This window comes from Diceros bicornis, chromosome 28 (genome assembly GCF_020826845.1).
Source record: "Diceros bicornis minor isolate mBicDic1 chromosome 28, mDicBic1.mat.cur, whole genome shotgun sequence".
Lineage (NCBI taxonomy): Eukaryota > Metazoa > Chordata > Mammalia > Perissodactyla > Rhinocerotidae > Diceros > Diceros bicornis.
Window position 1 is genome coordinate 9,158,123 of NC_080767.1, and position 15,702 is coordinate 9,173,824.

General features: G+C 45.1%; 1 protein-coding gene across 5 annotated transcripts in view; it reads left to right on the forward strand.

Annotated features, from left to right (window-relative positions):
- Positions 1 to 5,323: 5,323 nt before the first annotated feature.
- The window catches only part of TGFBR1 (transforming growth factor beta receptor 1), a 54,027-nt gene continuing 43,648 nt past the window's right edge, over positions 5,324 to 15,702 (forward strand). For 2 of the 5 annotated variants that reach the window (XM_058523631.1, XM_058523634.1), the window contains exon 1: positions 5,325 to 5,424. In XM_058523631.1, the coding sequence (XP_058379614.1) occupies positions 5,340 to 5,424 (85 nt within the window). In that variant the 5' untranslated portion in view covers positions 5,325 to 5,339. Of the gene's footprint in view, positions 5,425 to 6,007; positions 6,121 to 15,702 lie in introns of those variants that run through there. The other 3 variants (XM_058523633.1, XM_058523632.1, XM_058523635.1) reach the window with 3 other exon arrangements.

A 15,702-nucleotide genomic window follows, 5' to 3' on the forward strand; every position in this document is an offset into this window, starting at 1 on the left:
GCAAATATTTTCTAGACAGAGCACAAAAAGAACTAATTATTAAATAAAAAAATTTAAAACTACTGCTCTTTGAAAATAACATTGAGAAAATAACAGTCAGAGCAAAAATATTTAACAAATACACATCTGACAAAGGACCCATATCCAGGTTATATAGATAACTCCTTAATAAATCATTAATAAATCATTAATAAAAGATTTGGACAAAAGACTTAGACACATCACAAAAAATGATACGCAAATGAATAACACACCCAGATGCTCCACATTTCTTTTGAGTTGAGGAGATCGTGATCAGTGCTCAAGGAGCCCTCAGCTGCTAGAATTTGCAAGGCAGAGCTCTGGAGAGGAAGGAGCTATGCAGAGAGTTCTAGAAATCTGCACAGTGGCCATTTGAGTCTTTAGCTGAATACTAATTGATGCCCACATAGACTGAAACCCCACTAGGCCTGCAAGAACAGCTCGGGAGGAAAGAAAAATGACTGAGAAGCTATTTTTATTTATTATTTATAACTTTTATTTAAAAAATATTTTTAGGGGCCGGCCCTGTGGCTTAGTGGTTAAGTGTGTGCACTCCGCTGCTGGCGGCCCAGGTTCGGATCCCGGGCGCGCACCGCTGCACCGCTTCTCCGGCCATGCTGAGGCCGTGTCCCACATACAGCAACTAGAAGGATGTGCAACTATGACATACAACTATCTACTGGGGCTTTGGGGGAAAAAATAAATAAATAAAATTTAAAAAAATAAATAAAAAATATTTTTATTTCCAAAAAAATAAAGTCTATTGAAAAAACAAAGCAGAGAGAAAAGACAGATTACCTACAAAGGAGAAATAGACTACTCTCTGATTTCACATGAACAGCAATGGAAGCCAGAGACAGTGGAATGACGTCTCCAATTGTCGAGAGAAAATAATGATCAACTTAGAACTCTATAGCCAGTGAAAACACTGTCCAAAAATAAGGATTAAATATAGACGTTTCAGTCAGGCAAAAACTAAGATTGTTTGCCGCCAGCCAACTCTCGCTAAGGAAAATTCAAAAGGATATCCTTCAGGCAGAATGAAAGTGATTTCAGATGGAAAGTCTCAAGGTAAAAAGAAATGAAGATCAGAAAAAATGGTAAAAAGGGTTTCAAAAACGGCCACACGTATTCGTCTCTTGGGATCCACGCCCCTTTGCAAGGTGATTTTGTAGCTCTTTTTATCAAGAGATGGAGTCTGTTTCCCCACCCCTTGAAACTGAGCTCAGCTCAGTTCATGCCCAGACCACTGGGATGTGGCGAAATGATGTTGTGCCAGCTGTAAACGTGCACTCATTATCCTGGACCCCTGAACTGTCGTGTTAACACGCCCAGGCAAGCCTGCTTCAGCATGAAAAACCCCGTAGAGGAGCTGATCCAGACCATTACAGATCTGTTCAACTCCCAGTTGACCTGCTAGCTGACAGCAGACTCATGCGAGCTCGGCTGAGGTCAGCGTCAATTGGCCCAGACCAGAAAAACTGCCCAGCCTACACAGAGTCTCATGAGGAACACATGGTTATTATTCTAACCACTAAGTTTTCAGGTGATTTGTTATTCCATTAGGAGCACCAAGAGCTAGCAATAGACAATAATGGTATAAGTCAATAATATCCTGTGGGTTAAAAAATAAGATAGAAATAAAATACACAACAATGATAGCATATGACTAGAATTGAAGTGATTTAAGGTTAAAAAAAAAAAAAAAACAGAAGAGGAAGATGTTTATTTTTCTCATATAGTAAGGACTCCAGGGTAAGCATTTTAGAGCTGGCACAGTTGCTCAAGGACTTTATCAAGGACCCAGACTCTTTCCACTTTTCTCTCTACTATTCCTAGTTATAGCCAACATCCTTATGTTCACAAGATGGCTGCTGCACCTCCAGGCAATGCAACTGTGTTCCAGGCAGAAAGAAGGTGAAAATGTGATGAGTCTGTCTCTTCTTTACAGGGAAAACAATATCTTTCCCACAAGCTCTACCCGGTAAACTTCCGCTTATATTTCACTGGCCAGAACTCTGTCACATAGCCATATCTAGGTGCCAGGAGCCTGGGAAATTGAGATTTTTACCTAGGTGAACTGCTTTCCTAAAGGAAATGAGGATTCTGTTATAAAGTGAATGTAGGAATGGGTATAGATTAGGCAACCAGCAGTCTTTGCTCTCTGTTTGGGAGAAAACATCTTACTTAAGGGAATAATCCAAAAGGAAAAGCAGACAATGTACTCAGTATAAAGATTGAGAGGTAGCATCACATAGGGGACAAGGTCCTGGAGTTCGTCTCCTAGTCCTGGCTCTGCAGCTGACTTGCTGGGGGACTGATCCTCAGTTTCTTCTCCTTTAAATCAAAATGTTAGAATAACAAACCTGTAACTCTTTTTGAGAGCCCATAGAGACCGTGAAGGGAATTAACATTTATGATAGAGTCTTCATGTGCTATATAGGTCATTTAGACCTTACAACAAATCCATGAGTCAGTGTCATTATCCCATTTCACACCAGGAGATGTGAAACCTCAGACAGATCAAGCAGTGTGTACAGATCCCACAACCCGTAAATGGCAGAGTTGGAATTCCAACTAGGGTCTGAAGGCTTCCAAAGCCAGAGGCTTCTTTCCATCACCCACAGTTTCTCAAAAGGTGAAATAAGTGCGTACATTTTTATTTATTGAATTTTAAGGGCATACTTTCTAAAGCACTGTCTTTCGAAGTGTGGCCTGGTGACACGTGCAACAGAATCACCCGGGGTGTGTATTACAAATGCAGACTCCTGGACCTCCTTCAGATGAACGGAAGCAGCCTCTCTAGGGCTGACACCCCGGAATCTGTATTTTTAAAAGCTCCCCAGGTAATTTGGAGACATTTTAAAGTTTGAGAACCATGATTTTAAACTTATAATTTATTATTCCATTCTAAGGTAGTTTATTCATGGATCCGTGGCTCATGGAAATTTCCTCCAAATATTAGGAAAATAAAATTTAAAAATAGCCTCTTTCTCCTTCCTGTTCCTCAGTGTCCTAAGGAACACTCCATTGCATGGAAAATGTTAAGGAACTGGAAGTGTGTCATAGAAGATATCCTAACGCTGATTAACTGAGGCTCTGCACGGCAAAGGCTTGGATTAGCATGAACACGCATGCTGATTAGAATCATACAGAGCTGGAAGGGGATGGGCAAAGGAAATGGCATTAACTAAATATTTACTATATTCCAGACACATTACGTCATTTAAGGGGCCTAAGACGTGTGATTCAACCCCTTTCATTTATAAATGGGGTAGGTACCATTATATTTCTGTTTTAGAGATGAAGAACCTTGTAATGAGAGAACAGTCACTTGTCCGAGATGAATCATTCATTCATTCATACAATATATATCTCTTGAGCTCTTATGCAAGACGCTGAGAATAGAGCAGCAAAAAAAGCAGTCTTGCGACCTCAGGTGTCACAAGGCCCTGAATGACCCACCAAGTCTCCACTGAAGAAACTGGAACAGAGAGAGCAGACTGGGACTGGAGCCGGCCAGAAGCAGTCTCTCCTGGTTTGGTCAGCCTTCTGCGGCGGGCGAGAGGAAAGCTTGCTGCTGTTGTCTCCAGCAGCCCTGGAGAGCAGGCCGTGACCTGGGTTTTAGCAGTAGCTGCATCCCTGGGGAGGTGGTTCAGTGTATACCAGGCCCTCACCTCTCCAGAGGGGCAGGTGAGGGGTCTGGAGGGAGGGCCTAGAAGTGGAACTTGAAAGCGGGATGTGGAACCCCCAAATCTCATCATATCCTCTCACTTACCTTGGGAGATAGATATTATTTCCATTTTATAGATGAAAGAATGGAGGCTCAGAAAGGCCAACTGACTTGTTTAACTGTCCCAGCCCGGAGGGGAATAGGGCAGGTCTCAGATCCCAGCTCCACGCCGCATCCTGTCGCTTTGCAGCTCAGAAGGGAGGTCTTCACAGGCAGGTAACAGGCTCACGGGGTCGCGCTAAAGTAATTGACAAAGCGATGCTAAGGGCTGGTTCCGATCCCTGCTCCCAAGGTTTATTTCATTCCAAGTTCAAATCACACAGAAAATAAAATTTTCTCCTTAAAAGGTTCTGTGGAAAAATGTTCTGTGTTCTCTGTAGCAGCCTCCTTGGCTGTGTTTGCGTCTGAAGAGAGGACTAGTCTGACAGGAAGAATTACAAATCTGGAGCTCATTTTGGCGTCCCGGGGGGAAGGTGGGTGGAGCGTCTCACAGTCAAGTAGGAGTTCAGAATGAAAACGTAGCCGAGGTTATTTGGGTTTCCAGCGACACCTCAGAATTATTGTGCAGGCGTGTCAGAGGCAGCTCAAAGTAATGACTGCTCCTCTCCGCCCCGGGGGTGCTGCGTGCTAAGAAGGGGAATCCCCCTCCTTTGGGGGGGGGGCCTTCCCTTTCCCACCTGGATCAGGGAGGGGTAAGAGGGAAGGAGTGTGGTTTGGAGCGCCGTTCTGGGTCTGCTCTGAGTTCCGGAGGGAGGCGGGAGGCTATTCGGGGGTATGTCTGAGCTTAGGATGTGAGGTCTGAGGCTGGGACCTGAGGCCAGGATTTGAGGACTTTCTGGGCCTGGAATTTGGGGGGCGGGGAGCCTAGGTTGGGGCTAGACGCTGACAGTGGGAGGAAACAGGAGACTGAGTCGTCTAGGAAGGGCAACGACGAAGAATCTTGGGGGGGATGTTGAAAGTTAAGGCGTGGATCTGGGGAGCGGAAGTTGAAGCCTGCCGGCGGTACTGCGGGTCTGGGTGAATGGGGATGGGTGGTGCAGGGCTGTGAATGGGGGCCGGGGCGGCGCTGGGTCAGTCCCAGATCTTAGGCGCCTAGAGGAGGCTAGAAGAAAAGAGCGTCGAGCCGCCACAGCCCTTTTCCGAAAGCGCCTCACACACGCCCAGACACACCCATCGTCCCGACCTTCCTCCGGGACTGGAAGGTCGCAGGGCAGGGGCTCCCTAGACCCCGGCCCCACCGAGCCTGCTCCCAGCGGCGAGCGGCTCCGGCCGGGACCGGGGTCTGGCGGCACGGCGCCCCGGGAGCGTGGGGGCGTGGCCAGCGGCCGGGCGCCTGCGGCCCCGGATTGGCTGCCCGGCGGGCCCGCGGGCGGGGCTCCGGGCTGGGGCCCGCGCGGCCGCTCGCAGACGGCCGGGGGGCGTGGCCGGCGGGAGCCCGGCAGCCAATGGCCGCGCGTCCCCGGAGCAGTTACAAAGGGCCGGAGCGAGGCCGCCGCGGCGGCGGGGGAGGTGGGGCGAGGCGAGGCTTGCTGAGGCGAGGCGGCGGCCGGGCCGGGCCGGGCCACAGGCGGTGGCGGGGGGGACCATGGAGGCGGCGGCCGCTGCTCCGCGTCCCCGGCTGCTCCTCCTCGTGCTGGCGGCGGCGGCGGCGCTGGTCCCGCGGGCGGCGGGTGAGCGGCGGCGCGGCGGGCGGCGGGGCGCGCGGGCCGGGCCGGGCCTCTGGCTCGCTCCTTCCCTTTCTCAAACATGGCGCGGGGCCGGGGGCGCAGGTGGCGGCGCCGGGGCCGGCGCTGGGCTGTCCCGGGCGGGGCGGGGGCGTGTGTCCGCGCGGGTGGCCGTGCCCGGCAGCCGCGGCCGCCCCCGCTCCCGGGGAGGTGCGTCGGGCGGGGCCGTCCGAGTCGGGGGCTGCCCTCTGAGGGGCGGTGGGCGCGCGCCGAGGGCCGGGGGTGTGAGGCTGGCGGGGCCTGGGGCTGCTCCCCGCGCCCCCGGGGTACCCCACCCCGAGCGGCGGGTGCGAGGCGCCCGGGCGGGGTCGGGGTCGGAGCCTCCAGGCTTCCCCGCGCGGCGGGCGGGGGCGACGTGTGGTGGAGCCCCGGGGTCAGCGGGGCCGCCCTGGCCTTCGGCGCCGGCCCGACCCCGCCGAGGGGGCTGCCCCTCGGGCCGGGCGCGGCTCCGGGGGGGCAACTGCGGAGCTTCGTGTGAGGAGGAGCAGGAGGCACGAAGATGTGCGGAGGGGCTCTCCTTTCGGGCGTCTGGAGGGGTTGAAGTGGATCCGGGAATCAGAATGGTGCAGATTGTTTTCGTAGTAGAAACTTGAACGTTTGCTCACTCTGCGGCGTTTGGAGTATTTGAATGGGAACGACTCTGTGAGTTGATCAAACGCTTTTATTTCCTCGAAGGAACGTCGCTAGTGATGTTCCCTTTCTTGAGTGACAGTAGTTTGAATCAGTCGTCTGTGTAGCTGGTTTTCAAGGGAAAATGTTTGCTCCGTTTTCCGGAATATTAAATCAGGATGGGGTACGTGGTCATCACCTACCGTCGTGCAAGGAGGAACTAAAAACTTTGTTCGCATCCAAACTAAGATAGTCGAAACTAAAATAATAGAGCCTTAGCGTTGGAAACTAAAATACAGTGAAAATACGTTTCTGTTTCTGAAATTGAATACCAGATATTTTAAAAAGCAAAAACAAAAAACTCAAGACTGAGGGTGCCAATTATTACTAACAGCTACTGTCTGTTAAGAGCTGACTATGATGTAGATGCATAAAGTACACCGAAGTACATTATCTAATTCTCACAACTAAGCCCTCAGGGCTAGTGGCATTTGCCCCATTTTATAGATGAGAAAACTGAGGCAGGGGAGAAGTTAAGTATTCAATTACTAAGAGCTGGAGTTAGGGTTTGCACCCAGGGTTCAGTATTCCAAAACCTGTACAAGCTTAGTATATACACCTAACCGTCCTGCATAGCCCATTTTTCTTTTTCAGTCCTGTAACGAGCAGTTGATCTTTATTATTCACATTTAGATTTTGCTCTTGCAATTTGAAAATCAGGTTGGCTTCTTTCTGATTCCTACTGCATTCTTGGAGTCCCTTCACACTGGGCCTGCATTAGAGGAAACAATGGATTTTGGACATTGGCCTAAGGAGGCAGGCAAGATGAATATGTGGACAGCAGGGAGAATCAATATAGTTATGAGTCAAGCATACATAACATTTCCACAACACCATTAACTCAAATAGTGTAGTTCACTCTTTTCCACCTAGCCTAGCACACAGAGTGTTCAGGTATTCAAATAACAGTATTCCCCTTAGTTGATGGACAGATTGCTGAGTCCGCACCCTGGAGGAGCTTACACACTGCACTGGCATGCATGCAACACAAAGCTGATACAGGTGCTGTTGCTTTTGTCTGGACTACCTCAGCTGGTCTGCCTGGCCTCGTTTTAAGAGCTTGCAGTTGTTCCTTATTGTCTGGGTTATCAGTTTTTTATTTCTCTGCCCAGCTTCTGCTCTCTCCCATACAGATTTCTCTAGGAACATGGGTTCCCTGTTCCTGGTACACAGTTTAGTCCCACTACATCTATGTATATAACCCATGTGAGAATGTTGTTTGCTTCCTTTCTGCCATTTCATAACTTTTTTCTTTGAACACTTGCCTAAAACTCAACTCTTCTTTATATTAATGCCTCTTGAATGTCTCCTCTTTGTACGCAGCCATCACTTTAGGCTGCCTGTTATCCCTCAAATCTAGTTGCTTCCAGTGTTTCTCTCATCTAGGCTTTTCTATAGGCTACTGCTAATCTTCCTCAGCCATCCCATAAAGGGTTTACAAGATTTCCCATTTGTATTCAGCAGTTAGAGCAGCGCTTGAAGCTTATGATTAGGGCCATCTCTGAGTATCCAGCCAGAGCTCACTTCTCACTACTGCAAGCCCTCAATTCCAGCAATTTCTGTCTTCCCTCTGACTCCTGACTTGGCAGCTTTCACTGTATACTTAATTTTGCCGCTTCTGGGAGTATGAGGAGAGAACTCGATCCTGACTTCCTATACTGGTTTAGTTCCTGAACTTTCCATTTCCCTGAGCTGTATAGCACTTACAGTTTGTGCTGTCCATTTCTGCTGTCTTGCACTGTTACTTAACTATACTCTTGAACATGTGATAGGTACCGAGAGGGCAAGAGTCATGTCTTTTATTTCCTTTATGCTCTCAGAACCTAGCACTGTGGTTTATATTTTGTTCCACTTAAATGCTTGTTCATTAAGTGAATTGCATTTGACTGAGTATTCCTTTAGTATTTATACTGTTATATGTACAGTTCATGTGATATTAATTGATAATTCTGTGTATAGAATCAGGAAAAGTCGTATGATGTGGTGAAAGAAGCAGTTGGTTATTAGCTTTGGTTATGAGTCCCAACTTCACCTCTAGTTGTGCAGAAAATGGGGACGATACCTGCGTTTCCTAATTCATGAGAGCATGGAGATCAAATGAGAAAGTCATCTTGGAGTTTGAGGTTGCTATTTGTATGGGTAATAATAGGTGGGGCTGATGTTCACCCAGCAATTCCACTGGGCCACGTGTGTTTTGATTGGCCAGACATCCTTTCTGATTGGTTGGTACCATTGTGGTGCCAGTTGTTAACTATTTTTAATATCACCCCTGCAGAGAGGCCTCAGTATTCAAAGAGGGAAGTGATTAATGTAGGCTGAAATGGTTGGGGGAGGCTTCCTGGACACTTTAGGACTTAAACTGACTTTGAAGGGTGGCTGGAATTCAGATGGGCAGAAAGGGGGATTTGATGAGTGTTAAGTTCTCTCTTTGTAAGCCGTGTCCCCTAACTGTTCTGGGGCCTACTCCAGGGCAGGAACCAAAGCTTTTATTGACTGGCTGGCAAGTTCCTCTTTCGAGTTACTCCTTATTCTATACTGTGGAGTTTGGATGTATTAACCACTATTATTTTTTTTTCTCAATTCTAAAAACTATAATATGTGACTGGAAACAAAACAGAAAGGTAATCTAAGTGGGATGAGTGAGGGAGAATAATATTATGGGATGTCCACCAGGGCTAGGCGTTCTAATGCTGCAAGTTGTAAGTCACTTCAGTTTACAGATGGGAAACACGACTCAAGAGAGGTTAGGTGAATTTCACAGGGTCAGGCAGAACTAAGACAGGAACTTTGATTTTGACTCCAAATCTTGTGCCCTATATGGCACTTTAAAAGGGGGGAGGAACAGGGTTAATGGAGTGACTTACCTAAGTGAAGTCATCTTGAATTTCACAGAACTTAAGAAAAGTGACTTCTGAAGGTGGGAGGGAGAGGGAATGATTATAGGTTATTAAGTTCTTAAGAGAAGGTCTGTATCTTTTTTATATTGCTGGTAAATGGACCCGGTTTAGTGCTTGGACCAGGTTTAGTGCTTATTGATTGAGAAAAGTAGGCTTCTAGTAGTTTGGAAGATGGTGAAACAGTTTTGGGTTTAATTAAAATGGGGTGTAATTGCGAGGTCTTGCAGTACACGGTAGGTTTAGAATTTTAGATGATCTACTTTGTTGAAATTAAATGGGTAACTGATATGATCAAAATAATCAAGAGGGAGATAAATCGTGTTCCTGTGGGGAGGGTCGCTCAAGTGGAGAAGACCTTTCTTGAAAGGTTCTTCTAGGCCTGGTTGAAACGGTTATCTGAACTCAACACCATTCTTGTAGTACCGTTGTGTTGCATCAGATATGTTCGAGTCTAATGAAGTGGGTTTTGAAAATGCCGTTATCCTATGGATGGCCCTTTTGATGTGAGAACATGTCTCCTCAAACCACAGAGTGCACTGCACATCGACAGACCACGGTGTGCCTTTTGCTGTTCTTTCTTGATTGTGGCTTACATAATGCTAGTTCACTGAACAGATGGCTGTGGTTTGATATCATGTGATTGGGTCACATCTTCTCTTCCTGCTTCTGCAGTTGAGGACAGATGCTGGCAGGTTTCTCAGGGATTTTCATGCTTTATTCCATAGAACTGGCTCTAGAAAACTTTTGAAATCTCAAAATTTATGGTCTGTCTTGACTTCCCCTAACTCCAATGCTACGGATAGTATTTAGTGCCTTTCTTAACTGAATTTTCTCAATATCAAATCCAAGCACTCTGTATAAACATTAAGATTTGCTGCTGCTCTGACTTAGATCCAGTTTTAACTGTACAGTTTTGGCCCGGATAATGCAGGTAGGTTTCTTATGGTTACCCTTTTTTGATATGAACTTATGATTGGTTGATTGATAGGTTTTTTGCCTTAGACAAACACTGGCTCAAACACTAGTGGAGTTAAGTCTGATTGGTTTTATGGGTCCAATTTCATAGATCAGATCTGGCCTTTTGTAAAGCTGCTCCATCATTTTGGTGATCTGAGAGCAGTACACATTATAAAGAATGATTTCTAACTTTTTTTTGAAAAAATTATGACTTGCAGGGTAAACACATAGGTGCTTTGACATTTCTTGAAGGTTCTGCGGTCCTTACACCGTTTTATCAGCCTGAAAGGAACGCATTATAAGAATGTACTGGGGATTCTACCTGCCTTGTCTCATTTAATTCTCATAACCAACCCTGGATGGTAGTTGTATAATAGTACAAAAGCTTCTTTCTTATGTACCAGTGAATTTCCAAAAAACTCTTTAAGTCCATTTGTTCCCAGGTCTAGGTGACCAGTTCTCAGGAGATAACTCTAGATTTTGATGACATAGGTTCTAACCCAGGATTCTTTTCAGCTCTTTTAAACATTATCCAAAGATGTTAATATTTTGTCTTTCATTTTTTAATTATAAATACATTTATAAAAGGAAGACACTGCTTCAGATGGAACAGATATCTGTAGACTAGCGGTAATCCAACCACTGAGACTCAAATGCTCGTGCATTACCATTAACTCCATCTGTCTGGGTAGGCACAGTTGACAGGATTTTGCTCAGATTGGAACTTAGCTGTATCTATGAAAGTTTGTAAATAGAAGAGCTTCTTGTTCCCACTTTACAGACTAGGAAACCGAGGTCATGATGTCAACGAATGGTGGAGCCTGCATTTGAGCATTCCAGAGTGTGCTCTCTTTCCTGTATGTTGTGATGCTTTCATATACAGTAAATATCTTGTTGTGGTCACTTCATCAGGAAGGTTTTCTTTTTTTTTTTTAAACCATGAGAATTTGCTTTAGCTTGTCTTAATTACAGTTTGCCTCTTTGCAACTGCAAGTTACTCATGCTTGCAGCGGTCAAAGAAGACCTTATATTTTTAGGTAATTTGAATGTCTCCAATGAGTCTAATTATAGTTGATCATTCACTATTTGTATTAATTTATGTATATTCATAGCAAACTCCTTGCATCTCAAAGTAGCATAAACACAGGCCTGAAAATAACTAAAAATTTGAATTAGAGAAAAGAAAAAAGGTATCACTGTCCATCATTAACATTTTGGCTCATTCTACCCCACATACATTTTTTTTTAGTCTAATAAAACCCTTCTGTCTCTTCCAGTAGTTTACCAAAGCTAATAAAAGTGTTTTTAAGTTGGCAAAGGGCTTCAGCTTATAGGAGAAATAGCTCATTTAATCTTAGTCGGCAAATATTTAGTAATGATCAACACAATGGGAAATATAGAAAAAGGCAGACTTGCTCTTAAGAAATATGATACTGGGGGGGCCGGCGCAAGTGGTTGAGTGCGCGCGCTCCGCTGCAGCGGCCCAGGGTTCGCCGGTTCGGATCCTGGGCGCGCACCGATGCACTGCTTGGCAAGCCATGCTGTGACGGCATCCTGTATAAAGTGGAGGAAGATGGGCACGGATGTTAGCCCAGGGCCAGTCTTCCTCAGCAAAAAAAAAGAGGAGGGTTGGCAGATGTTAGCACAGGGCTGATCTCCTCACAAAGAAAAAAAAAGAAAGAAATATGATACTGGGGAAATATGATGAATACAGATTCCGTAATAGCAACCACAGGGACTACTTATAGAAATGGTAGGACTTGATCTCTGTGCCTTGCAGGATGGATAAGGTTTAGAGTGGATGAGGGGCGGAGGGAAAGCACTTGTAGGCAGGGGAGGAGGATGTGTGAGAAGGAGCATGCTAAGTTTCTAGAATTTTAAGGTGGGGAATGGAAGTTCTTGATGCAAAGGGTGGGTTCAGAGAATTATGGGCCTTGAAAATCAGGTGGGTGGTTTTAAGGTGGAAAAAGAATGTCTAACTTCACCATAAAGGAAGTGGAGCAGGGCGGCTGCCTAGGAAATTTTGGAGTTGGTGTGATGGAGTGGAAGGTGGCTCAGTGACAGTTCAAACAAAGAAATGGGAGGAGCTGGTAGTCGGGCCTTTGCATGGCTGTACCCTTGGCTACATGATCTTCCCCCACGTACCTGCATGGCCTCCTCCCTCACCTCTTCCACGTCTTTGCTCAGATGTCACCTTTTTGTCAACTAGGCTTATCCTGACCACTCTTTTAAAAACTGCTGTTATCTTACTCTTTTTCTTTTTTGTAACACTTACTAGCTTCTGAAATACTGTGTTTACTTACCATATTTACTTATTTACTGCATTTATTGTCTCCTTCCTACTAGAATGTAAGCTTCATGAAAACGAATGTCTTAGTTTTGTTCACCAGTGTCTCTGAAGTGCATAGAAAGTGCCTGGTGCCTCCTAGGCACAGAGTAAATATTTGTTGAATGTCAGTAGCTCTTAGCTGTAAAAAGATGGAGTACAAAAATTAAGAAGGACTCCATGAAATTAGAAAAGAATGACTCCAGGGTGTTTACACCTGGATAATGCCTTTAACTAGTAAGGAATTTGGTGAGAGAAAGATGGAGGGGAAATGAATACTGGTTTGAGCCTGTTGAGTTTGATTGAGGTGAAGGTAGTGGACTTGTTCACTAGGCAGCAAAGATATAAGCCTGGATCATGGTGGGAAATGGGAGAGAACCTTAGACAAAGAACTGATTGTCAGCATTTGCCTTCTACCTCATTCTCTTTTTCTTTTGGATTCCAGTGCCCCAAAAAGCCATCTTAAATGGAGTGTTTGTTTTGACCCTGAACTTCTAGCCCAGATCTGGAGCCTTGCTGGGTTCGCTGTGATATTCTTCCCTCCCAGGTTCCAGGTCCATGCTTTGTTCCTCCTGCCCCCTCCAACACCAAAGAAGTATATATTCGCAATTATTTGTGATCTTCTGTTTGTACTGAAATCAGCCTTCAGGCTGTGCTGCTTTCTCTGCAGTAATTTGGTTGACCTCTTGAGAATCTGCTCTGCTTCCTGGCTGAGGTAGAAGAGAGAAGGTTTCCTGTTTGGGGCCTGCATTTACACCACTGGCTTCAGGTCCTGATTGTGATGTTATAGGTGTGTCACCTTTACTATCTCCTGGAGCTCCTTGATGGCTATCTTGTTAAATACTTTCCATGCTGTTTTTTTCCATGAACCAAATACTGGTGCAGTTGTATCTCTAGACCATCTTTATTTTTCTCTTTGGATTGATCTAACTTGTTTGTTTTCCTTCTGATTTTGAAAGTATTCAAATCATGTGACTTAGTTGCCTGAAATTTAACAAAATCTTTATGTATGAGAGTAGATAAAAGATAAAAAGTTCCACATATTTGTCTGGAATTAGATTCTAATCAGTGTATCTTTCTGGAACTCACTTTTCAAAGGAGGATAACACCTAAAGTAAATGATGGTTGTGAAGATAGTGTATAGTAGTGTTTATAAAGTACCTAGCACATAGCCTGATACCAGTAGATATTCACTAAATGAGAATTATTATATATTTAAGTAAGTGTAGGAATGTCTCTTGGAAGAGAAAAATACGTAATGAAGAACTACGATTAATTGGTAGACCGAGAGGGAGAGTTCACTCAAATTAAGGAAGAACTTTCTGGGCCGGCCCCGTGGCTTAGCGATTGGGTGCGCACCCTCTGCTGCTGGTGGCCCTGGTTCGGGTCCTGGGTGCACACCGACGCACCGCACCGCTTCTCCGGCCATGCTGAGGCCGCGTCCCACGTGCAGCGACTAGAAGGATGTGCAACTGTGACGTACAGCTATCTACTGGGGCTTTGGGGGGAAAAAAACCAGTAGAATAAAATTATCCTTTAAAAAAAAAAAAAAAGGAAGAACCTTCTGTCAATGGGAGCTGTCATATAAAGTGGAGCATTATAGGGTACAACGTTCCCTGTCACTGGAAATATTCAGGCATAGGCTGGATAACCTTCTGTCTGAGAAGTTGTAGAAGGGATTTCTTGCATTAGGTGGGAGGTTGGAATTCTTTATTCCCAAGCTCTGTTTCTACTCTAGAATTCTGTACTTTCAGGTGTAGTCCAAGCTTCCTTGCTCGCTGTTTTTAGCCAGCATTACAGGCTTTCAACGTCCCTAGCATTCATGGCTTTGAGGTGAGCACTGTTGTGTAACTTTCGTAATTAATGTACTGGAAAAATTTATTCATTGATTGGCTTGACTATGGCCATTTTCCAGAAATGAATTTGGGAAGCTTGAAATAAAAACACATGCAGTAAGACCAGAACTAACAATCAGAAAGGTAAGAACCAATAAGTAAAAGGGGGAAAGAAAGAGAACAATTACCCATAACTTTTAGCTGAGGAAAGCTTTAGTAGTTGAGCACAGTAATTAGCTCTGAGTTTTCTAGCAGTGAAGGCAGTAAGGGAAGCTGATAGTTTGCGTGGATCTCACTGGCTATTATTGAGAATTCGTGAGGAGAATGCTTCCTTAATACTGTGGAGCCCCAGACACGAAGATTGCAATGCAGGGAGACTCTCCAAGTGGTGAGGGGTTCCTGGACCTGGCAGCCCTTCTTCTTGTTCTAGGCTTCCTCCTTCACATGTATTGAGGGTTCATTCAGTACTGCTGCTACCGTTTTTCTTCTCCTCACTCTAAGGCTCTGCTTCAAGTGTAGACACAATAGTCTTACCCTAATGCCAATGGAGCAGCTGATGTAAGGCTGAGACATTTAAATCAAGCTTTGCTAAAAGCTAGAGGATAGAGAGCAACATGAAACTGTTCAACCTGGCTTACAAAGACGTTTTCCTCATATCCTTGTCTTTTGGCCTGTTTCCATTTGGCAGACATCATCTGAGTATTGCCACCAAAAGTGATCAGAGCCACACATTTACCTTTCTTCAAACAGGCCCAAGACAGCAAGGTCCAAGAGAATGTCTTTGCTTGGCTTTCCTGTTTGAAGCACTGCCTCCTTCTGGGTAATGGACATTGGGAATGATGACTTCCTTTAGGAAAGACCACACTTACTCAGAGAGAGTGACCTGATGCATGTGGGTTGCATATAAAAGATACTCGTATATTACCATGAAGGACATTCTTTGGCCAGACATGCTGATTTCATTGGGAAGAATAAGTTCTTCCCTGCTCTCGACCAGAATCTACTAAAGAAGTCTTTGTATAAGGGGTCTTGGGTAATAAAGTGAAGAGTTTGGGTTTATCACTCTCCATGACTTGAGTGGATTCATTTCCTTCTTTATTCTGCAGTTGCTGAGCTACTTTCAGCCTATTCTGGGGTTTCCTTGTTCTGACCAACAGGGCTGAACCTCCTTGTTTTTGTTCACTTGCTTCAGGAAAGCCATTCCGTCTAGATTGCCTAGGTGTGAGCCTCACTGATCACAAAGTAGTGTATATTTATAGTTCTAGGACACCTTGTGCAGGCATCCTGTTACATTTCTACAATATAAGATCTCTAAATATGCATCGAAATACAAATAGCTCCCAAGGAAAAAAGCAAAAACAAATGGCTTTTTCTACTAGAAGCAAGGAATAATATACATATTTGGGAGCACTGAACATGGAGGAGATAGTTAAACCTAAAGAGGAATATAGAGATAGAAAAGCAATAACTGTGGCTTTTTATTTATACAAACACACATACAATATGTGTATGGGGTTTTGGGTTTTTTTTGCTTGATGTA